General features: G+C 46.6%; 1 protein-coding gene across 1 annotated transcript in view; it reads left to right on the top strand.

Moving 5' to 3' along the window:
• The window catches only part of GALM (galactose mutarotase), a 70231-nt gene extending 50069 nt beyond the window's left edge, over window positions 1–20162 (top strand). The window contains exons 5-7 of the mRNA XM_055243377.2: window positions 16033–16174; window positions 17183–17357; window positions 18891–20162. Coding sequence (XP_055099352.1) covers window positions 16033–16174; window positions 17183–17357; window positions 18891–18968 — 395 coding nt within the window. The 3' untranslated portion in view covers window positions 18969–20162. The remainder of the gene's footprint in view (window positions 1–16032; window positions 16175–17182; window positions 17358–18890) is intronic.
• The last annotated feature ends 3741 nt before the right edge of the window (window positions 20163–23903 follow it).

Raw genomic sequence — 23903 nt, 5'->3', positions numbered from 1 at the left:
CGCCATGTTGGTCAGACTGGTCTTGAACTCCTGACCTCAAGTGATCCGCCCACCTCGGCCTGCAAAAGTACTGGGATTACAGGTGAGCCACTGCACCCGGCTAAACTACACTTTGAAACAGGGTTTAACCCTGTGCTTCAGTTGAGGAAGCTAAAAATGGGAGAGTTCAGTAACCTCCACAAAGTTAAACTGGTAAGTAATTGGTGAAGTCAAAATCTAGAATCAAGGGGTTTTTGTTGTTTATTTTTTGTTTTGGAGACAGGGCCTTGCTGTGTCACCCAGGCTGAAGTGCAGTGGTGCAATCACAGCTCACTTTAGCTTCAACCTCCTGGACTCAAGTGATCCTCCCACCTCAACCTCCTGAGTAGCTGGGACCACAGTTATGCACCACCACACCTGGCTAATTTTTGTATTTTTTGTAGAGGCAGGGTTTTTTTGTCCTGGCTGGTCTTGAACTCCTGGGTTCAAGTGATCTGCCCACTTTGGTCTCCCAAAGTGCTGGGATTATAGGTGTGAGCCACCGTGTCCAGCCTGCAATCGAGTTTTCCTAACTCCGACGCCGTTACTGCCCTCTGCTACTGTCCATAGTAACAGCCATATTACCGAGTACTTACCACTTGCTGAGTAGGGTGCTGGGCACTTTACATGCCTTATTTCATTTAATGTTCACAATAATCCTATGAGGTAGAGTCTCGTTATCCCCATTTTACAGATGAGGTAACCAAGGTTCGGAGAAGCTAAGCAGCCTCCACAAATTTATACAGCAAAGAAAGCCAGCATTTAAATCCAGGCCTTCCTGACTCTAAAATCTGGTCTATTGAGTTTGACTGCCAAACAGGTGAGCAGGATTCTCCTAGGAGGGTGGTAACAGTGATTGGTAATCTGTGACTTCTGGGATCCACTGAAACCCAGGGATACGCAGTTTGCCTAATCAGCCCTATTTTCTGAGCTATCGTTAGGGACAATTTTCACTTTCTCTGATGCTTCATTTCCCTGCAGCTTCTGAAAGCTGTTGATTTGCTCAGATTAAGACCAGCTTCTGTGCCTTTCGCGTGTCAGATTGTTGTGTACGTGTTCAAGGGTATGGAGGAATCATAAACAATCCAGCAGGAGGCCCTGGTGTACTACACAAAGTTTTTGCCACATTGCTATGGGAGGAATCTGTGTTGCTTGAGCAAACACTTGAGGTTATGTGACTGTGAGATTCCAAATGTGCATTTCAACATCAGGTTGTGACGGCGCAACTTGTTTTGTGATGAATAGCACTATAAGTAGAACATATTCTATAGACCAAGGACTCTTAGCCAGGGATGCATGGCGGGGCTTCAGAGGCTCTGGGAACATTCTGTATGTGTGTGTGCATTTTACTGGAGAGAGATCTCATAACTTTTATAATATTCTCAAAGGAGTTCATGACTCAAAAAAATCATTTAAAAACCATTGTTCTCAATTTTAAAATCACTAGAAGAGGAAGCTTCAGAAAACAGAATAAGCCAGGCACAGTTGTGTGTGCTTGTAGTCCCAGCTACTCAAGAGGCTGAGGTGGAAGGATGGCTTGAGCCCAGGAGTTTGAGGCTGCAGTGAGCTATGATTGCACCTGTGAATAGCCACTGCACTGCAGCCTAGGCAACATAAGAGACCCTGACTCTAAAAAAAAACAAAAACAAAAAACAACAAAAAAAAGCAAAACCAGAAACCTTAAGTACTCTAATGAAAATGACAGTGTGCCCTGGAGGCAGAAATGCACCTTCCTTTTTGCATGAAAGATTTACGCTATGGGGCTGGGCACAGTGGCTCATGCCTGTAATCCCAGCACTTTGGGAGGCCGAGGCAGGTGGATCACCTGAGGTCAGGAGTTCAAGACCAGCCTGACCAACGTGGGAAAACCTCGTCTCTACTAAAAATACAAAATTAGCTAGGCGTGGGGGCACATGCCTGTAGTCCCAGCTACTTGGCAGGCCGAGGCAGGAGAATCGTTTGAACCTGGGAGGCTGAGGTTGCAGTGAGCCAAGATCGCACCATTGCACTCCAGCCTGGGCAACAAGAGTGAAACTCCGTCTCAAGAAAAAAAAAAGTTTATGCTGTGATTAATACCTGGTCTCTGTATTAAGGGAGTGTGTGTGTGTGTGTGTGTGTGTGTGTGTGTGTAAAAGAGAATGCACATACACTATGTGCCAGGTAAATACTAATATTAGTTCCATTTTTCTTTTTGAGACAGAGTCTCACTCTATCGCCCAGGCTGGAGTGCAGTGGCACCATCTCGGCTCACTGCAACCTCCGCCTCCTGGGTTCAAGCAATTCTCATGCTTGAGCCTCCCAAGTAGCTGGGTTACAGGTGCACACCACCATGCCTGGCTAATTTTTTGTATTTTTAGCAGAAACAGGGTTTTGCCATGTTGGCCAGGCTGGTCTCGAACTCCCGGCCTCAAGTGATCCCCGCCGCCTCAGCCTCCCAAAGTGCTGGAATTATAGGTGGAAGCCACCATCCCTGGCCTTAGCTCCATTTTATAAATGGGGAAATTCAATCTTACGGAGGCATAGAAATACCCAAGATCAGTGAGTAAGTCCATATGAGCCCTAAGACAGCTTGCATAGATTTGTAAAGCAAAATACGGAACAAATTATATAAAACCATTTTCTTTTTTTTTGAGACAGAGTCTCGCTCTGTAGCCCAGGCTGGAGTGCAGTGGCACAATCACAGCTCACTGCAGCCTTAACCTCCCAGGCTTAAACGATCTTCCCACCTCAGCCTCCCAAGTAGTTAGGACTACAGGCACACACCACCATGCTTAGCTAATATTTTCTGTTTTTTGTAGAGACGGGGATCCTGCTATGTTGCCCAGGCTGGTCTCAAACTCCTGGGCTCAAGAGATCCTCCCATCTCGGCCTCCCAGAGTGCTGAGATTACATGTGTGAGCCACTGCCCCCAGCCAGAAGACAGTTTCCAAATAACATGCTTAATATTTGCACAAGTATTTCCTTTTTTTTTCTTTTTTCTTTTTTTTTTTTTTTTGAGACGGAGTCTCGCTCTGTCGCCCAGGCTGGAGTGCAGTGGCGTGCTCTCGGCTCACTGCAAGCTCCGCCTCCCGGGTTCATGCCATTCTCCTGCCTCAGCCTCTCCGAGTAGCTGGGACTACAGGCGCCCGCCACTACGCCCGGCTAATTTTTTTGCATTTTTAGTAGAGACAGGGTTTCACCGTGGTCTCGATCTCCTGACCTCGTGATCCGCCCGCCTCGGCCTCCCAAAGTGCTGGGATTACAAGCGTGAGCCACCGCGCCCGGGCTTCTTTTTTTTTTTGAGATGGAATCTCCCTCTCTCGCCCAGGCTGGAGGGCAGTGGCACAATCTCGGCTCACTGCAACCTCTGCCCCCTAGGTTCAAGTGATTCTCCTGCCTCAGCCTCCCAAGTAGCTGGGATTACAAGTGCCACCACCTCGCCCAGCTAATTTTTGTATTTTCGGTAGAGATGGGGTTTTGCTATGTTAGCCAGCCTGGTCTCGAACTCCTGACCTCAGGTGATCTGCCCGCCTCAGCCTCCCAAAGTGCTGGGATTACAAGCATGAGCCACTGCACCCGGCCCAAGTATTTCTTTTTTAGGGGAGAAAAAATTATTGGAGAAAATTTCTTTCCTACTAATTTCCCAAATTTTTCTAGGAAGTCTATGTCAGATTTCCTTTCTTTTATCTTTTCTCCCTTAAAATAATTTTTAATTGTTATTATAAGCAGGATGTACCTGTGCTGAGGAGTGTCTAGCAGGACTGTGGTTTTATTCCTGCACTGTCTACTGGGTTGTGTGAAGATGGGCTAGAAAGAGGATCTGTTGGGAAGGAAGAGTCTAAAAATGAATGAACGTCAAGAGTCAACGACTCTTACAGCGTCATTACCATCTGTTCCTCTTCTCAGAGAGTCAGGCATGAGGGCCACCAGGCAGGGAAAAAAATGACTTCAAATCATGAGAAATTAAAAGCTTTTAATTAAAATTCACCCATGTGAGAGTGTTCATGGCCAAATATTACAAAAAAAGCTATTTTCCTGTAATCAGTGCTTGGTCAGAAGTTCATAGACCCAGTTCACTTTCTACTCCATTTCTTCAGTATTCCCCCTCAAAATTCAGTTAGCGCTAGGAGCCTGTAGAATGTGTGTGGCATAAATGTGTCTTGCCTGTGCTACAGCTGCACTGTCACTGGTGGCTGGAGCCAGTCCTGTGCGTGTTCTCTCCTGCACCTCGTCAGTTAGCCAATCCCAATTTACTCTTCAAGATTAGGATCCTGGCTGGGCGCGGTGGCTCATGCCTGTAATCCCAACACTTTGGGAACCCAAGGTGGGTGGATCACGAGGTCAGGAGTTCAAGACCAGCCTGGCCAAGATGGTGAAACCCTGTCTCTACTAAAAATACAAAAATTAGCCAGCCTGTAATCCCAGCTACTCAAGAGGCTGAGGCAAATCATTGCTTGAACCTGGGAGGTGGAGGTTGCAGTGGGCCGAAATCACACCATTGCACCCCAGCTTGGGCAACAAAGTGAGACTTCGTCTCAAAAAAAAAAAAAAAAAATTAGGATCCTGGCTGGGTGCAGTGACTCACACCTGTAATCCCAGCACTTTGGGAGGCTGAAGTGGGCGGATCATTTGAGGTCAGGAGTTTGAGACCAACCTGGCCAACATGGTGAAATCCTGTCTCTACTGAAAATACAAAAATGAGCCAGATGTGGTGGTAGGCACCTATAATCTCAGCTACTTGGGAGCTGAGGCAGGAGAATCGCTTCAACCCAGAAGGCGGAGGTTGCAGTGAGCCGAGATCACGCCATTGCACTCCAGCCTGGTCGACAAGAGCGAAATTTTGTCTCAAAAAACAAACAAAAAAAAAGATTAGGATCCTGTCACACCTCGGAGAACCTTTTGTGACCCCCGAGGCTGAGTTTGATGCTGCTCCTTGCTCCCCTAGAGCCTTAGGGATTTCACTGTCCTTGCATGTCTCACACTCTCCTGTAAATGTTTATTGTTTTGGCCAGGTGCGTTGGCTCACACCAACACTTTGGGAGGCTGACTGGGTGGATTGCTTGAGCCCAGGAGTTTGAGACCAGCCTGGGCAAGATAGTGAAACCCCATCTGTACTAAAATAATAATAATAATAATAATAATAATAATAATAATAATAATAATTAGCCAGGCTCAATGGCACACACTTGTAGTTCTAGCTACTCGGGAGGCTGTAGTGGGAGGATCACCTGAGCCCAGGGAGGTCAAGCCTTCATTGAGCTGTGATCACGCCACTGCACTCCGCCTAGGTGACAGAGTGAGACCTTATCTCTAAATAAAAAATAAAACAATAAGTAAATAAATAAATTTTTATTGTTTTAATCTGTCTCTTCCACCAGATTCTAGGCTTTCTGAGGTCAGTTTAATGCCTGGCACATAGAAAATGCTCAAAAACTGGTAAACTAACAAATTTGTGTTTGTTTTTTCCCCATCCAAAAGTAATTGCAAGGATTAATATTCTTAAGGTATAATCACGTAAAGGCACTTCTGACTATGTTAAAAAAATAAAAAAAGGCGGGGGGTGGGGGCAAGGAGGAGCTGGGGAGGAAAATTAGTCTCCTGTCAGAATTTGTGAAGTCAGTGCTAGGAGGTGAAAACGTCAGCTCTTAGATACTAGCAGTATACTAGCAATCTATTGCTATACAACAAATTACTCCAGCACTTCGTTTATTATCTCTAATCGTTTCTGTTGGCCGGGAATTTAGACAGGGCACATCTTGTCTCTGCACATGATGTCTAGGGCCTCAGCTTAAAAGATTAGAACAGGGCTGGAATCATCAGAAGGCTTGTTCACTCACATGTCTGGCAGTTGATGTTGGCTGTTGGTTGGAGGCCTTGCTGGGGCTGTCAGCCAGAACAGCCCACACACAGCCTCTCCACGTGACTTGAGCTTCCTTACAGCATGGTGGCTAGGCTCCAAGGGCAAACATCTTGGAGAGAGAAAGAGGGCAAGGCTGGAACCTTTTACATAACCTGGCCACAGAAATCACACAACATCACTTGGCCACATTCTTTTGGTTAAGGTGGTTAAAAAGGTCCATCCAAGTTCAAAAGAGGAAACACAGAGTCCACCGCTCAGTGAAGAAGTGTCAACATCACATTGTAAGGAGAGCATGTGGATGGGATCTAGACTAGTGTGGCCATCTTTGAAGAATGCAATCTGTCACAAGCAGTCATGGGGAAAAGGCCAAATTCCTCATAATAGAATGTGGGTGTGAATCTCTTATGTAAGACAAGAGATATGAATCAAGGCAGATGGATTTTGTGAAGGCAGTGAGTTTTTCCTTCACTTTCAGAGTACAGGTAATTATAACTCTGTCAAGAATGCAAATAGAAAGAGGAAGGTTTAATCTTTTGTGACAGAGATCTGGAATGTTAGAAAGTCCTATTGCCAGTGATCAGATCTACTTCATCTTCTTGCAAAAATGAGGCAGTTGTAGTGGCTAGAGTAACACCCTCACAAACTCTCTTTGTTAAGTCATCCCCCCTCCCAGTCACTTCCACCTCTTCCTGCCTTACTGTCACTCTGACATCACTCTTGTCATAATCCTTGATTATTTTCTTATCCATGTTGGTGATACCCTGACCACTCTGCTTCTTTTTTGAGACGAGCTCTCACTCTGTCACCCAGGCTGGAGTGCAGTGGCATGATCATGGCTCTCCGCAGCCTTGACCTCCCAGGCTCAAGTGATCTTCCCACCTCAGCCTCCCTAGTAGCTGGGATCACAGGTGTGTGCCATACCACACCTGGCTAATTTTTAAATTTTTTGTAGAGACGGGATCTCACCGGGTTGCCCAGGTTGGTCTCGAACTCCTGGACTCAAGGGATCTGCCTGCCTCGGCCTCCCAAAGTGCTGGGATTACAGGTGTGAGCCACTGTGCCAGGTCCACTCAGCTTGAGATCCACTCATCCAATGATCTTGTCCTTCACCCTTCTCAGCTGCTCACTTCTTTGACTTTGTCATGACCTCTCTTTGCAACCTTCCATGATCGCTATTCTAGATGTCTTTCAGCTCCAGTAATTCTTCAGCACCAAAAGAACATACAGTTCTTTGGTATAACTACCACCTTTTCACTGTCCCTCCCCAACTATGCCTTCCCTTCCCCACCTCCCCCCTCCCCCCACCCACCTAGAACAGAAGTGCATCATGCGGGCCGGGTGAGGCGGCTCACGCCTGTAATCCCAGCACTTTGGGAGGCGGAGGCAGGTGGATCACTTGAGGTAGGGAGTTCGAGACTAGCCTGGCCAACATGGTGAAACCCTGCCTCTACTAAGAAGTCCATCATGAGAATCACCCCTTCTCACACACTCAACTCTCTTGCCCCCTCCCTCCTTCTCGTATGCTCCTAACAAACCCAACCCTGATTAACCCCACCCCCCACACCCTCCACAGCTGTCACCATGCAGCTTCTGGTCTCTGTATTTATGAAAACAACCTCTAGTGGGCCCTTGATGCTGCCTGCAGTCAGACATTCTCTGAAATAGGGCATGAGCTGCTCCTCTGGCCCAGAGCTGTAACCCTACATTGTTGGGTCAGAGCCCCTCATCTGCCAGGCACTGCTGCCCAGACCTTAATACACACCCATCTGGCCTCCAGGAGAATAAGAAACCCTCTTCAGAAACTGCTTCTCCCTGCGGACACCCCTGGCTTTCTGGTGGCTTCAGAACTAAAGTCGGAAGATGTGACATTCTGTCTGAGGGTACCCCTTCCACTTCCGCTTCATTTTTCTGAACACTCAGCATTGCTGAGAGAGCTATTTTGACAGCTCCTTCTATTCTTAGCACCAAAGCACAAAGTCATATATGCAGATAAACCAAGGCTAGAAAAACTGCACATTCATTTTCTAAAGTCTTAGTGAGAAAAATCAAGAGCACCTGTCGGGGTTGGGGGTGTAAGGGGATGTAACCAAGTCGGACACTCCAGAGGGAGGTGGAAAGTGCCTGAGTGAAGGTTCTGACACTACGCAGATGTGTCACCTCGGGCAAGTCCCTTCAGTTGCCAGAGGCTCAAGCTCGCCATCTGCAAAGTGAGGGGACGGGATGAGGGAATTCCTAAGCCCCTTTCCAGATCTTTCATTCTTCCTCACCAGATGCTACAATATACACGGTTGCCTCTGGGTTTTTTTCTGCCTCTCCTGCCTTCATTCATCAGTTTTTCAATCAACGAAAGGCTCTGCTTCATGCCCAGAGGGTACAGAGATAAATAGGGCACAATTCTTGCCCTTTAGGAACTCACTTTCCTTATAGACAAATCACTTAATATATGTGAAAGTTGGTTATACAAACTGGGTCATTGTCATACCCAACTAAGTCAGAGTTGAGAGGCCGGGGGAAAAGAGCAGTTAGGGTACGTAGCACCTGCTCCAAGAATTCATTTTTCTGCAAAGCTGAAACAGCCCGCTATAACCCTAAGACCAGTTTCACCCTAGTAATTGCTAAAATGACCTGCTGTGACTCTAACACTAGTTTTACCTACTGCTGTCACTCACCAGTCAGAGCCTGCCAGCTCCCAGAAGTTTCTTTAGTGCCAATGAGCATTCTTTCAGAACAGTATGTAACATTTCTCTTTCTAATAAAACTCCTGGCCAGGTGCAGCAACTCACACCTGTAACCATAGCATTTTGGGAAGCTGAGGCAGGAGGATCACTTGAAGCCAGGAGTTCAAGACCACCCTGGGCAACTTAGTGAGACCTCATCTCTACAAAAAAATTTAAAAGCTATAGCTGGTGTGGTGGTGTACTGCAGTAGTCACAGCTACTTGGGAGGCTGAGGCAGGAGAATCCCTTGAGCCCAGGAGTTTGAGGCTGCAGTGAGCTATGATCAAACCACTGCACTCCAGCCTGGGTGAGAGAGCAAGACACTGACTCAAAAAACAAAACAAAAAAAAAGCAAAAACAAAAAATATATATATCTAATAAAACTCCCAACCTTCTCTTTGTTTTCTAGACATACTGAGGACCACCCAGGCTGTGTGTGCACTCTGAATTGCAATTCTGTGATTCTCTCTTTTTTTTTTTTTTTTTGAGACTGAGTCTCGCTATGTTGCCCAGGCTGGAGTGCAGTGGCACAATCTCAGCTCACTGCAAGCTCCACCTCCTGGTTCAAGCAATTCTTCTGCCTCAGCCTCCAGAGTAGCTGGGACTACAGGCACGCACCACCATGCCCAGCTAATTTTTGTATTTTTAGTAAAGACGGAGTTTCACCATGTTGGCCAGACTGGTCTCGAACTCCTGGCCTCAAGTGATCTGTCCATCTCGGCCTCCCAAAGTGCTAGGATTACAAGCATGAGCCACTACGCCTGGCCAATTCTGTGATTCTCTTTTTTTTTTTTTTTTTTTTTTAGACGGAGTCTTGCTGTGTTGCCCAGGCTGGAGTACAGTGGCTCGATCTCAGCTCACTGCAAGCTCGGCCTCCCAGGTTCACGCCATTCTCCTGCCTCAGCCTCCCAAGTAGCTGGGACTACAGGCGGCCGCCACCACACCCGGCTAATTTTTTGTATTTTTAGTAGAGACAGGGTTTCACCGTGTTAGCCAGGATGGTCTCAATCTCCTGACCTCGTGATCTGCCCGCCTCGGCCTCCCAAAGTGCTGGGATTACAGGCGTGAGCCACTGCGCCCGGCCAATTCTGTGATTCTCAAATAAAACATTGAGAGATTCATCTCTATATTTTATTTTGACTTTGACAAATCCTGTAATTATGTCATAATGTGATGAATGTTTTGAGAAAAGTCTGTTCTAAGTATAACGGGAACAAAGAAAAAAAGATTGGTTCTGGCTATAGAGGTTAGAATATTTCACAAGAAGAAATTATGTTAGAGAATATTCTTGAACGATCAATTGGACTTTGCCAGAGTGTGGTGGGCATAGGGAACCCAGAAGGAACATTCATTCCAGTTATGAGAAAGGGCCCAGAGATGTGGCGAATCTGGGGGACAAATTCCACATTTTCCATATACCTGACCATTAAGCACAGGACCAAGTGTGTCAGTGCATGAGATTGGACAAGATAGGTTGGAGCCTTCTCTCTTTTTTTCTTCTCATTTAGCAAAAATTTCATCGTTTTTTTTTTTTTGAGACAGAGTCTCGCTGTCGCCCAGGCTGGAGTGCAGTGGCGCGATCTCGGCTCACTGCAGGCTCCGCCCCCCGGGGTTCATGCCATTCTCCTGCCTCAGCCTCCCAAGTAGCTGGGACTACAGGCGCCCGCCACCTTGCCTGGCTAATTTTTTGTATTTTTAGTAGAGATGGGGTTTCACTGTGTTAGCCAGGATGGTCTCAATCTCCTGACCTCGTGATCCGCCCACCTCGGCCTCCCAAAGTGCTGGGATTACAGGCGTGAGCCACCATACCCGGCCTAAAAATTTCATCATTTTAGAATTGTCCCAGTTTTCTAATTTTAAGTCAGGACTTCTTTGTCATGCTTAAAGTCTTACCGTCTGTGCCCTCTGCTCTGTGTTCTATATGGTAGCCTGAAATCTGGCCCTGTTATATATATTTATTTATGCCAGCCTCCTGAAGGTGTTCAAGCATATCATTTATCAAATATTTCCATGTAGTGTGGCAGCAAATAACAGCTACGTTTTACAGAGGGAAGAGCTGAAGCAAACACTGATTTGTAGATTGCCTGGTAACAGGAAAGAGACCTGATGTATGCCCTCTGTCTTTCCTTCACAAAAATTTTGTAGCTTTCTTTATTTCTTCAAGCCTTCTACCTGTAGTTATACTTTAAGGGAGATAATTATAAGCAATTTTGACTGACCTGAGTCGATCAGACTAGGACCGTCATAAGGGTTAGATTTTGAGTTGACTGTGGCTTTAAGGAAGAATTAAATATTGTGAACACCATTAAAAGTTACAGAAGAAAGCATAAGTTACCACTCAGAATATAGGTTGGTAAGACTAAAATCTTCCTGAGCCCATGAGAATACCTGCTTTTTTTTCCAAGTCTAATTGTTTCATGAAGAATTGCTGAGCATGGTGGCTCATGCTTGTAAACCCAGTACTTTGGGAGGCTGAGGCAGGAGGATTGCTTGAGCCCAGGAGTTTGAAACCAGCCTGCGCAACAAAGTGAGACCCCCATCTCTACAAATAATTTAAAAATTAGCCAGGGGTGCTGGTACATGCCTGCGGTCCCAGCTACTCAGGAGGCTGAGACAGGAGGATTACCTGAGCCTGGCAGGTCGAGGCTGCAGTGAGCCGTGATCATGCCACTGCACTACAGCCTGGGTAACAGAATGAGATCCTCACTCTTACACACACACACACACACACACACACACGCATACACACAGACACACACATATGTATATATATATAATTGGGCATACACCTGTAGTCCTAGCTACTCAGGAGGCTAAGGCAGGAGGATCACTTGAGCATGGCAGGACCCTGTCTCTAAAAAAAAAAGAATTATTGTTGCCTTTTTCTTTTCATTTGTTTTGTTTCGTTTTGTTTTGTTGAGACAGAGTCTCACTCTCTGGAGTGCAGTAGCGAAATCTTGGCTCACCGCAACCTCCATCTCCCGGGTTCAAGCGATTCTTGTGCCTCAGTCTACTGAGTAGCTGATATTACAGGTATGCGCCACCACGCCTGGCTAATTTTTGTATTTTTAGTAGAGACGGGGTTTCGCCATGTTGCCCAGGCTGGTCTCAAACTCCTGACCTCAAGTGATCCGCCCAGCTCGGCCTCCCAAAGCGCTGGGTTTATAGGCATGAGCCACCATGCAAGTCTGGGAGGTGGTTTATCATGTAAACATTGCAGGACAAAAGCATACCCAAGTGGGTCACATTGCTATCTAGGATTTGGCCTTTGTCTTTCAAGATCCAAAAAGTTCAACTATGAGTTCTGCCAGAACTGATCAGGGTTTAGAGGATGTAAAGCAACCTCTTTCTATTGTGTCTCTAGCACCATCTACTGGGAAACAAAAGTGCCTTTATTAAAATACCTTCAGATGAAAGTGTCAGCAGCCTAACTCAGGTAGCAGAGGAAGGAGAAAAGGGGAGGAAAGACAAGCTCAGAGCAGATTCTGTCTAAGAAAAAGAGGATTAAATGCTTATATATAGATGGAACCACTAAAACAAAAATAACAAACCTAAATTTAAATTACCAGAAATGCACACAAGCAAACACAGGCCATATGGTAAAAGATTTTTTTTCTTTTTCTTTTTTTTTTTTTTTGAGACAGGGTGTCACTGTCACCCAGTCTGGAGTGCAGTAGCATGATTTTGGCTCACTGCAGCCTCGACCTCCTGGGCTCAAGCGATCCTCCCACCTCAGCCTTTCTAGTAGCTGGGACTACAGGTGTGCACCACCATGCCCTGCTAATTTTTGCATTTTTTTTATAGAAATGGGGTTTGATCATGTTGCCCAGGCTGGTCTTGAACTTCTGAGCTCAAATGATCCCCCCGCCTTGGCATCCCAAAGATTTAAAAAGAAAAACAAAAAACCAGAAGTCATAAAAACAGAAAGTATACTATAAAGTATAATGACAGAACTAACAACAGTTAGAACACACACACACACACACACACACGTGTTTATATATATACACATATATATATATGCTGTATTAATGCAGTTAAATGTGCCTATTAAACAGAGTCTCTCAATTTTGTGTGTGTGTGTGTTTTTGTTCTTTTTTTTGTTTTTTGTTTTGTTTTGTTTTTTGTTTTTTTGGGGGGATGGAGTCTCACTCTGTCACCCAGGCTGGGGTGGGTGCAGTGGCACAATCATAGCTCACTACAGCCTTGAACTCCTGGGCTCAAGCAATCCTCCCACCTGAACCTCCCTAGTAGCTGGGACTATAGGCGTGTGCTACCACACCCAGCTAATTTTTGTATTTTAGTAGAGACAAGTTTTCACTATGTAGGCCAGGCTGGTCTCAAACTTCTGACCTCAAATGATCCGCCGACCTTGGCCTCCCAACGTGCTGGGATTACAGGCATGAGCCATCCCGCCTGGCCAAGTCTCTCACATTTAATCCCAACACAATGCTGTATACAAACCAAGTGACTCAGAATAAGAATGCAAAAGTAAACCAGACAAATGCAAGCCGAAGTAGTCTCGGCCGGGCTCAGTGGCTCTTGCCTGTAATCCCAGCACTTTGGGAGGCCGAGATGGGCAGATCACCTGAGACCAGCTTGGCCAAAACGGTGAAAGCCCGTCTCTACTAAAAATATAACAATTAGTTGGGTGTGGTGGCAGGCACCTGTAATCCCAGCTACTTGGGAGGCTGAGGCAGAAGAATCGCTTGAACCGGGGAGGCCGAGGTTGTGGTGAGCCAAGATCACGCCACTGCACTCCAGCCTGGGCAACAAGAGCAAAACTCTCTCTTTAAAAAAAAAAAAAAAAAAAAAAAATTGGTTGCATGTGCAAATATTCCCTATTTAAAAATTTGGCCAGATCACACCTGTAATCCCAGCACTTTGGGAGGCCAAGATGGGCAGGTCACTTGAGGTCAGAAGTTTGAGACCAGCCTGGCCAACATAGTGAAACCCTGTCTCTACTAAAAATACCAAAATTGACTGGGCATGGTGGTGTGCCCCTGTAATCCCATCTGTTTGGGAGGCTGAGGCAGGAGAATCACTTGAACCCGGGAGGCGGAGATTGCAGTGAGCCAAGATCGTGCCACTGCACTCCAGCTTGGGCGACAGGGTGAGACTCCGTCTCAAAAAAAAAAAGCAAGGAAAAGGAATCCTTTGTGCACTTCCCAGATTCTCTCAGTTGAACAGTGGACACCCAGACACCAGGATGGTATCGCCTGGACCTCAGTGTTTCACTTGAGTGCCTCGTACCTAGGCATCGTGAGCCTGTATGTGAACTCAGAACTCCAGTCTTCAGGCACTAGGAAGACTACATTTCTGAACAGCAGTTCTGAGTTTAAGAAAAGAAATGGGGCCAGGTGCAGTGGTTCACGCCTGTAATCCCAGCCCTTTGGGAGGCCGAGGTGGGTGGTTCACGAGGTCAGGAGTTCGAGACCGCTATGGCCAATATGGTGAAACCCCGTCTCTACTAAAAATACAAAAATTAGCTGGGCATGATGGTGCGTGCCTGTAGTCCCAGCTCCTCAGGAGGCTGAGGCAGGAGAATCACTTGAACCAGGAGGCAGAGGTTGCAGTGAGCCTAGACCGGCCATTGCACTCCAGCCCAGGCAACAGTGGGGAGACTACATCTCAAAAAAGAAAAAGAAAAAAGAAAAAGAAATGAAATGTCCTCTTTTGCTCAGATAGATTTGTGTGTTCTCTCAGTATTTAGGAACCCACAAAAGCAGAACCAAATGTTTTAAATGACTGGCAATTGGTTCTTCTTTTACTTTTTAAATTATTTTAATGGTAAGGTACAAGTTCCTTCTTTTTCTTAGCCTCCTAAGATTTCAGCCCTACTTTGCATGCTACTTCTCTCCCCTAATTACAGTGGAAGCCAAGTTCCTAAAATTGCCATTTGACCACATGAAAGGGAAAAATAATTATCACCCTAAAAGGGTACGTTAACCTCCTAACATTTGCATTTATCTTTAAAATATATGACAGCTCTGGGACTATAAGAAAACTTTTTAGGCCGGGCATGGTGGCTCACACCCGTAATCCCACCACTTTGGGAGGCCAAGGCAGGTGGATCACCTGAGGTCAGGAGTTGGAGACTAGCCTGGCCAACATGGTGAAACCCTGTCTGTACTAAAAATACAAAAATTAGCTGGGCATGGTGGTGTGTGCCTGTAATCCCAGCTACTTGAGACGCTCAGGTGGGAGAATCGCTTGAACCTGGGAGGCAGAGGTGGCAGTGAGCTGAGATTGTGCCATTGCACTCCAGGCTGGGCAACGAGCAAAACTCTATCTCAAAAACAAAAAAAAATTTTTTTGGCCGGGTGCGGTGGCTCACGCCTATAATACTAGCACTTTGGGAGGCCGAGGTGGGCAGATCACCTGTCAGGAGTTCATGACCAGCCTGGCCAACATGGTGAAACCCCATCTCTACTAAAAATACAAAAGCGTGGTGGTGCGCACCTGTAATCCAGCTACTCGTGAGGCTGAGACAGAAGAATCACTTGAACCCAGGGGGCGGAGGTTGCACTGAGCTGAGATCGCGCCACTGCCTGGGTGGCGGAGCAAGACTCCATCTCAAAAAACATAACAAAACAAAACAAAACAAAAACTCAACCGTATCATTGTTTAAGGCTCTGAAACAGAGCCCTTTTCTCTTTCCTCTTTGAGAAAAAATGGTCAGAGTGATTTGGCCTGCTACAGAGGAAACTGGTATTCTCTGTACTTGGTGCAAGGTTCTAGCACCTGGCTGTTACTTACTCTTGGGTGGGCCGTAATTTTAAGAGGAAGTGGACCTCTGCCATCATCTTATCCTGGGGTTTTCCACCTGAGCTGCTCAGAACCTGTACTTGATTCACTAGAACAACTCTGGCTTTTATATATATGTTACTATATATTTATGAGTATATATTTTCCATTGTCCCTTGGAATCCATGGAAGATTGATTCCAGGACCCTCTACTGATACTTAAATCATTGGATACTCTAGTTCCTTCTATAAAATGGTGCAGTATTTGCATATAACCTGAGCCCATACTCCCATATACTCTATTTATTTGAGGGTTTTTTTTTTCTCTTCCCCACCCTCTCTATATTTGTTTTTTAAGACAGTCTCATTCTGTTACCTATGCTGGAGTGCAGTGGTGCAATCATGATTCACTGTAGCCTTGACCTCCTGGGCTCAAGCAGTCCTCCTGCCTCAGCCTCCTGAGTAGCTGAGACCACAGGGACACATCACTATGCCTGACTAATTTTTTACATTTATTTATTTATTTGTTTATTTATTTATTTATTTAGGTAGAGATGGGGTCTCTGCATGTTTCCCAGAATCTGGGCTTCCATCTCCTTAACAAATTAAAATGAAGGCGGAGAGAGTAGAACCAGTGAGTCTTTGTGGAGGCTCTATATAAAGATGAGACTTGGGCATTTATCACCTTTGTTTTCTGTCTCTTCCCATCAGGAGAAGTTGCCCCAGTGCAAGGAACTGCATTCGACCTGAGAAAGCCAGTGGAGCTTGGAAAACACCTGCAGGACTTCCATCTCAATGGTTTTGACCACAATTTCTGTCTGAAGGGATCTAAAGAAAAGCATTTTTGTGCAAGGTCAGGTACTTTTCACTTCCTGAGTCTGTAAGGAAGAAATGACACCAAGTCCTATTTTCCTTTGGAGCTTTTCCTCTGGCCATATCAATAGCATTTACTATGCTACAGGTGACCCAATACCACATCCCATATTTTCTCAAAGCTCCCATGGCACAGGTGAGCTCTGTAGAATTTATCCCCCTCCCCCTACCTGCCATTACCCCTATTGCCCCTGCTGGGCGCCCCCTCTCTCCCTCTCTGCCTGTTCTTAAAGGCCCATTTTCTGTTAGAAGCCTTAACTCTTCCTAGTGAAGTCACCTCAGCCGTCATTGAACTTCCAGAGGCTTTGTGCTTTCTTGATCTGTGACTTATGCCTGCCTACTCCATGGCCAGTTGGAGGCTAGGCATCTCCTGCAGCACTCACCGCCTCCAGCCTTGACCGATAGACACTTGTGTGCACGCTCTTGCCTTCTCACCAAATCCCACTTCCTCCTGCCATTTCATCTTTGTGAAGCCCTACCTCTACCCCAACACCTAATATCATCCTTGGCACTAGCAAATAATGAATAAATGTTTGCAGAATTAACAGTTTGTGTGTGTGTGTGTGTGTGTGTGTGTGTGTGTGTGAGAGAGAGAGAGAGAGAGAGAGACGGAGTCTTGCTCTGTCGCCCAGACAGGAGTGCAGTGGCATGATCTAGGAAGCCTCTCAGGACCTTCCTCTCTCCAACCTGGCTGCTGCCTTCCTCCCTATTCCCCAGCTGGCAGGAGTGAGTCTGTTTTGTGATGCCCCAAAGAAGCCAAGATCAGAGTGAGACGTTGCTACTGAGGATCCTGAAAGCCACCTGCTCATGCCTTGCCTTTGAGACTGGAAGAATTTTCCATCGTGCTCTTCCTACCTTCATCTCCTTCTTACATCTTGTTCCTGCTCTGTGGCTGGGTCTGATTGCTGTCTCAAAGCCGCCTCCCAGCTTCCGCTACTCCCCGCCTGCTTTTCTGCCCTGGACTCATGTTGGTTGTGTTTCTTACCAGGGTGCATCATGCTGCAAGCGGGCGGGTACTGGAAGTATACACCACCCAGCCCGGGGTCCAGTTTTACACGGGCAACTTCCTGGATGGCACATTAAAGGGCAAGAATGGAGCTGTCTATCCCAAGCACTCTGGTTTCTGCCTGGAGACTCAGAACTGGCCTGATGCAGTCAATCAGGTAATGCCACAGGCTGGCTTGTTGGAGTGGAGTTGTGTCCAAGGTCACATTATACGACAGAGTTCACTACACTCGAATCAGGTTGTGTGATTCAAAAGTTCATGCTTTGTTTGTTTGGTTTGTTTTTTGAGACAGAGTCTCACTCTTGTCACCCAGGCTGCAGTGCAGTGGCACGATCTCAGCTCACTGCAACCTCCGCCTCCTGGATCCAAGCGATTCTCCTGCCCCAGCCTTCCAAGTAGCTGAGATTACAGGCACCTACCACCATGCCTGGTTAATTCTTTTATTTTTATTAGAGACGGGGTTTCACCATGTTGGCCAGGCTGGTCTCAAACTCCTGACCTCAAGTGATCCACCTGCCTTGGCCTCCCAAAGTGCTGGGATTACAGGCATGAGCCACTGTGCCCAGCTCAAAAGTTCATGCTTATTCTTTTCTGCAAGTCAAAGAAAACCCATAGCCAAGCTACTGACTTGGGATTTACATGGTTTTAAGAAAGCTCAAATTTTGTACCTTCAAAGCCTTTATCCAGTTTGTTTCTCCTTACCAATACCTTCTCGTTTTCTGCAGCCACACTTAAGGAGAGCTTCCATATCGTCTCCTCCTATGTGCTCCCTCATAACTTTCTTTTCTGGTTGTTACCTAAAGCAGTACTCCTGAAAGTGCCAGCCCACAATAAGAAGCTTGCACCTTGGGCTGGGCAAGGTGGCTCATGCCTGTAATCCCAGCACTTTGGGAGGCTGAGGCGGGAGGACTGCTTGAGCCTGAGATTGAGGCTAGCCTGGGCAACACAGGGAGACCCCATATTTAGATTATTAGAAAAATTAGCTGGGTGTGGTGGTGCACACCTGTGGCCCCAGCTACTTGGGAGGCTGAGGTGGGAGGATCACCTGAGCCTGGGAGGTCCAGGCTGCAGTGAGCCATGATCACACCACTGCACTCCAGCCTGTGCAACAGAATGAGACCCTGTCTTAAAAAAAAAAAAAAAAAAGGGCCAGGTGCGGTGGCTGACACCTGTAATCCCAGCACTTTGAGAGGCTGAGGCAGGCATATCACTTGAGGTCAGGAGTTCGACACCAGCCTGGTCAACATGACAAACCCTGTCTCTAGTAAAAATACAAAAATTAGCTGGGCAGGTGCCTGTGATCCCAGCTACTCGGGAGGCTGAGGCAGGAGAAGTGCTTGAACCCAGGAAGCGGGGTTTGCAGTGAGCTGAGATCGCTCCGCTGCACTCCAGCCTGGGTGACAGAGCAAGACTCCATCTCAAAAAAAAAAAAAAAAAAAAAAAGCCTACACGTTGCACCAGATTATAGATCAACACACTGCTTCCCTTCATCAGGAAAGCCTTCCTTTAACAAAATGCTTTTTTCACTCTGATTAAAGTTCTTTATCTCACTATGAACCAATCAAACAGTTCCCGCACTGGCGGCCATCCACAGAGCACTGGTCTAGAGGACCATCCAGAAGCACACCCGAATGGTTAATGTTGCAGCCTGCGGTGTCAAGCATCACCTGTGTTGTTTCCCCCTTCACAGCCCCGCTTCCCTCCTGTGTTGCTGAGGCCTGGTGAGGAGTATGACCACACCACCTGGTTCAAGTTTTCTGTGGCTTAAGAAAGTGTGAAGATATGATCCAGTCCAGGGCTGTCTCCTGTCCAGAAAAAAGGTGAAGATTAAGAAGCTTTCAGAATGATTCTATGGATTAAAATCATACAAATGGTGGCTGTCGTAAGAATCAGTCTGGGTATTGATTTCCTTTTCCAGTGACTGGCTCCAGGCCATGTCTAATGACCAACTCAATTCCCTGTGCAGTTCCGAGAGCAAGTGAACCCAACCAACAATGTCGTCATCTAAGCCCTGACCCTAGCCAGGGACTCCCATGCTGCTGTTGGCTCCATCTCTCCACGCTGCCTCTTTCTTTTCAACTTTTCACCCTTCCTTTCTTTAAAGCTATTCTCACATTGCTTTTGTTTCCTCCTCCTTCACCTCCAACCACTGTCAGCAGCACTCCGGAGTTTTCAAATGTCACATTAGCCTCACCCTGCCTGCTAGGAGATGGACCTTTCTCTATACAGCAGTAGATGATTGATAAGTGAGGAAACTGAGGCTTACAGAGGTCGAAGACCAACAAGCTAATAAGTAAAAAGTTGAGGCCGGGCACAGTGGCTCACGCCTGTAATCCCAGCACTTTGGAAGGCCGAGGCAGGCGGATCACGAGTTCAGGAGATCGAGACCATCCTGGCTAACACGGTGAAACCCCATCTCTACATAAAAAATTAGCTGGGTGTGGTGGCACGCACCTGTAGTCCCAGCTACTTGGGAGGCTGAAGCAGGAGAATCGCTTTAACCTGGGAGGTGGAGGTTGCAGTGAGCCGAGATCGTGCCACTGCACTGGGCAACAGAGCAAAACTCCAACTCAAAAAAAAAAAAAAAGAGAGAGAGAAAAAAAACAGCTCTCTCTCTCTAGGGAGAGGGAGGGGACTTCCAAGAGGAAAAGGCCAGCAGGACCCTTTGGGTTAACTGAGAAAGCACAGCCCGGCCAACGCTTGGGAAGAAAGGCAGGCAAGCACTGGAGACAGGAGCTATTAGGGTGAGGAGAGAGCCTTGCCTTTCACAGCACAGTGACGATGACATTGCACCAGGGACAGAGGTTGTGTTATGTGACAAGGCTGGGGGCTCCTTCTTTCCTAGACAAAGTATCGGTGATGGGTTTTGGTTGGTGATTTTGAAAATAAAAGAAAAAAAAGTATGTTATACTAATACATACTGTACTGAATTGAAATAAAACCAAAATCTGCATCTTCAGAAGACTTGTTCCTTTACTCAGCTTGAAATCTCTCAGGCGTGGACCTTTGGGAAATGGACCAAGAATATGGGTGTGTTCTGGATTCTACTTTGCCCTCCAGTGGGAGCCCTGGCATTTTCCTACCTAACAGTTAAGAAAGCTATCTCAGTGGAAGTAGCTTTCCACACTTCCTCTTTCTTTGTAACTGATAGTAAACCAAAGATCTTGTTTATTTTTTAATTCATTTCAGCATGGATTTTCTGAGCACCTGCTCTGTACACAGCCCTCTGCTGGGTCTGTGAAGGGGTTCAGGTCAGGTGTGATGCTGCCCATGGCAGCCGGTGAGGTGGAGCACATGCTCAGTTGTCTTCTCACTGGTGAGGTTAACTTTGATGACTTGAGTAAGACGCTGCCTGCAGATCTCTCCACACTTAAAGTTACCAATGTATACATTAGCCAAGAGGCCTCAGAGGTGAACTATTAAGCTGACTGCAACTCAGCTACCAATCTGATTATTAAATTGTTCAATGCAGGGTTCATACTCTAGGTGCCAGCAATCATTTAGGAAATCCCAGAGAAGAAAATGAACGTTTTCTGATTCACAAGTGTAGAGTTGCCAGTTGCCCCTGCTGTCTGTATCCTGACCAAAAGTCACAGAGTGCCTTGACCTTTGTCACCTAGCCAGCTACAGATTTTTCCCAGCAGGCTTGAACCCAAACCGGGCCTTGAACATTCCCAGGCACTGATAAAGCTCTCTAGGTTGTTCCCTAAAACACTAAAAGAAACTGGCGCTGGGCCGGGCGCGGTGGCTCACGCCTGTAATCCCAACACTTTGGGAGGCCGAGGCAGGTGGATCATCTGAGATCAGGCATTCAAGACCAGCCTGGCCAACATGGTGAAACCCCGTCTCAACTAAAAAAAAAAAAAAAAATACAAAAAAATTAGCTGGGCATGGTGGAGGGCGCCTGTAATCTCAGTTAGTCGGGAGGCTGAAGCAGGAGAATTGCTTGAGCCCAGGAGGCGGAGGTTGCAGTGAGCCAAAATCGCGCCATCGCACTCCAGCCTGGGTGACAGCAAGACTGTCTCAAAAAAAAAAGAAAGAAAGAAAAAAAGAAACTGGCTCTGGCCCTGAGCCAAATTCCTTTAACTGTCATAGAAACTCCCTCACTGCTGACATACCTGGGCAGAACACCCCTTTTCTCTCTCAACGATTGCTGCAGCACTCTGTAAGGAAGTTCCTCTAATAAATGCTTTGGATTGATCACCCTGGCGCTTAGAGCTTCTTTCTTTGGAATCCCAGCCGGCCCTACCTCGAGACAGTTTGGAGCACTCCCTGATGGGGTCTCCCCTGCTGCCACTGTGCGGGCGATTCCAGCCCTGGATCCACTGAGACAAAACAAAGAAATGTAACAACTACAAATTAGTTCTTAATGGCCTCTAGGTTTGAGAATGCCAAATTAATTAATTAATTAGCCAAATACTTTGTTTTCTTCTGTCCAGAAAGATTATTGTTTTTATAAGAAGCCAAGTCTACAGTAGTCCAAGTAAGGATATTCATTACCTGTGGGGCAGCTGAAATAAGTTACTGGCATTTAAATTAATGGTGTTTATAAAAGCAAGTAAAAAGGCGGCCAGGCGCTGTGGCTCACATCTGTAATCCCAGCACTTTGGGAGGCCAAGGCAGGTGGATTGCCTGGGGTCAAGAGTTTGAGACCAGTCTGGCCAACCTGGTGAAACCCAGTCTCTACTAAAAATACAAAAAAATTAGCTGGGCGTGGTGGTATGCGCCTGTAATCCCAGCTACTCAGGAGGCTGAGAGAGGGGAATTGCTTGAACCAGGGAGGTGGAGGTTGCAGTGAGCGGAGATCTCACCACTGCACTCCAGCCTGGGCGACAGAGCAAGACTCTCTAAAAAAAAAAAAAAAAAAAAAAAAAAAAAAAAAAAAAGGCTACGTTTGCCACACCATGCATCTGAGGGAAGCAAAAATTTAGAGAAACTCTTTTTGTGGCAGCAACCAATCTGTCCTTTTTCATGAAACACACGAGAACTTTGCTTGAGAAGCCCTTCCATGTGCTTATAAGATATAGATTGTGACATGTGACAGCATGTGAGCATAATTGTGTGATTTTATGATAAAATCGCTGAAGCCACCAGCAAGAAATAAAATTTTAGAAGGTGCTGGGTGCAGTGGCTCCACCTGTAATCCCAGCACTTTGGGAGGCCAAGGCGGTAGATGGCTAGATCAGGAGTTCAAGACCAGCCTGGCCAAGATGGTGAAACCCTGTCTACTAAAAACACAAAAATTAGCCAGGCATGGTGGCGGGTGCCTATAATCACAGCTACTCGGGAGGCTGAGGCAGATAACTGCTTGAACCTGCAAGGTGGAGGTTACAGTGAGCCTAGATTGCGCCACTGCACTCCAGCCTGGGTTACAGAGCGAGACTCTGTCTCAAAAAAAAAAAAAAAAAAAAATTGTACAAGGTAAGATGTCATATTAAAATAATTACACAAACATTGCTGTAAAGACTAAGATGTCATGCTGTGGAGGTGGAATTGGAGAGTTTACAAAAAGTAGAACATGAAAAAAATGCAGGACTACCAGCACAGGGCAGGAAGGAAGCCCAGCATGTGTCCTGGTCCCTGGCCAGTTCCCATTTTCACTCTTAACCATTTTAAGCAATTGGATCACCAGTTTTCAAGAGGCTGTTTGGACAGGAGTGCAATCCTTTTCCAACCAAGGCATTTCCTGCTTAACTCAGTTACACAGATCATCATTAAAGTCTCGTGCTCTGGGCAGCACTTCCAGCTATAGTCAGGAAAGGACGTCAGCAAATCCTCTCCTTATTATAGTTCAAGCAATTAAAATGCTGAAAAAATTTGACAAAACATTTTTTTGTTGTTTATAGAGATGGGGGTCTTGCTATGTTGCCCAGGTTGGTCTTGAATTCCTGCCCTCAAGCAATCCCCCCTCCAGCCTCAGCCTCCTAAGTACCTGCAACTACAAGCACGCACCACTACTCCCAGCTCAAAACAATTTTGGTGCTCTGGAAACAGACATAAAACCTTCCAGTCTGAAGGCCGGGCGCGGTGGCTCATGCTTGTAATCCCAGCACTTTGGGAGGCCGAGGCAGGCGGATCACGAGGTCAGGAGATCGAGACCACGGTGAAACCCCGTCTCTACTAAAAATACAAAAAAAAATTAGCCGGGCGTGGTGGCGGGCGCCTGTAGTCCCAGCTACTCGGAGAGGCTGAGGCAGGAGAATGGCGTGAACCCGGGAGGCGGAGCTTGCAGTGAGCCGAGATTGCGCCACTGCACTCCAGCCTGGGCGACAGAGCGAGACTCCGTCTCAAAAAAAAAAAAAAAAAAAAAAAAAAAAACCTTCCAGTCTGAGATATGTTGTCTGAAAAACTACTGAGCTTTGAGTAGGAATAGTGGGAGTCTGTAGTGTTCTTGCCTGGGGCTGTTCGCATCCCCCTCACTCCGCCAACTCAGTAATTGTGAAGGTTCTGCTGAGGCAAAACAGAACATGAGGACGAGCAAGCAGCTGTGGTTGAAAGACGGTTCACTCCATTTGGAGGTGTGAGTGGCAGCCATACCCAAACCATCATCAATAGAAGTAACGATCCCAGTGCTGTGCAGGCACGGAGGGCCTATGGCTCTACTGGCCTGAGGTTGCAGTCGTGGCTGCAGCAAGCAGATTTTTGGCTGATGGGAGGCTGGGTGCCTGTGCAACAGAGATGAAGGGCTCAACAAAAAGTAAAA

Source organism: Symphalangus syndactylus, chromosome 14 (genome assembly GCF_028878055.3).
Source record: "Symphalangus syndactylus isolate Jambi chromosome 14, NHGRI_mSymSyn1-v2.1_pri, whole genome shotgun sequence".
NCBI classification, from domain to species: domain Eukaryota; kingdom Metazoa; phylum Chordata; class Mammalia; order Primates; family Hylobatidae; genus Symphalangus; species Symphalangus syndactylus.
Note: the sequence above shows the minus strand (reverse complement) of the source record. Positions and strands in the feature narration are given on the sequence as shown.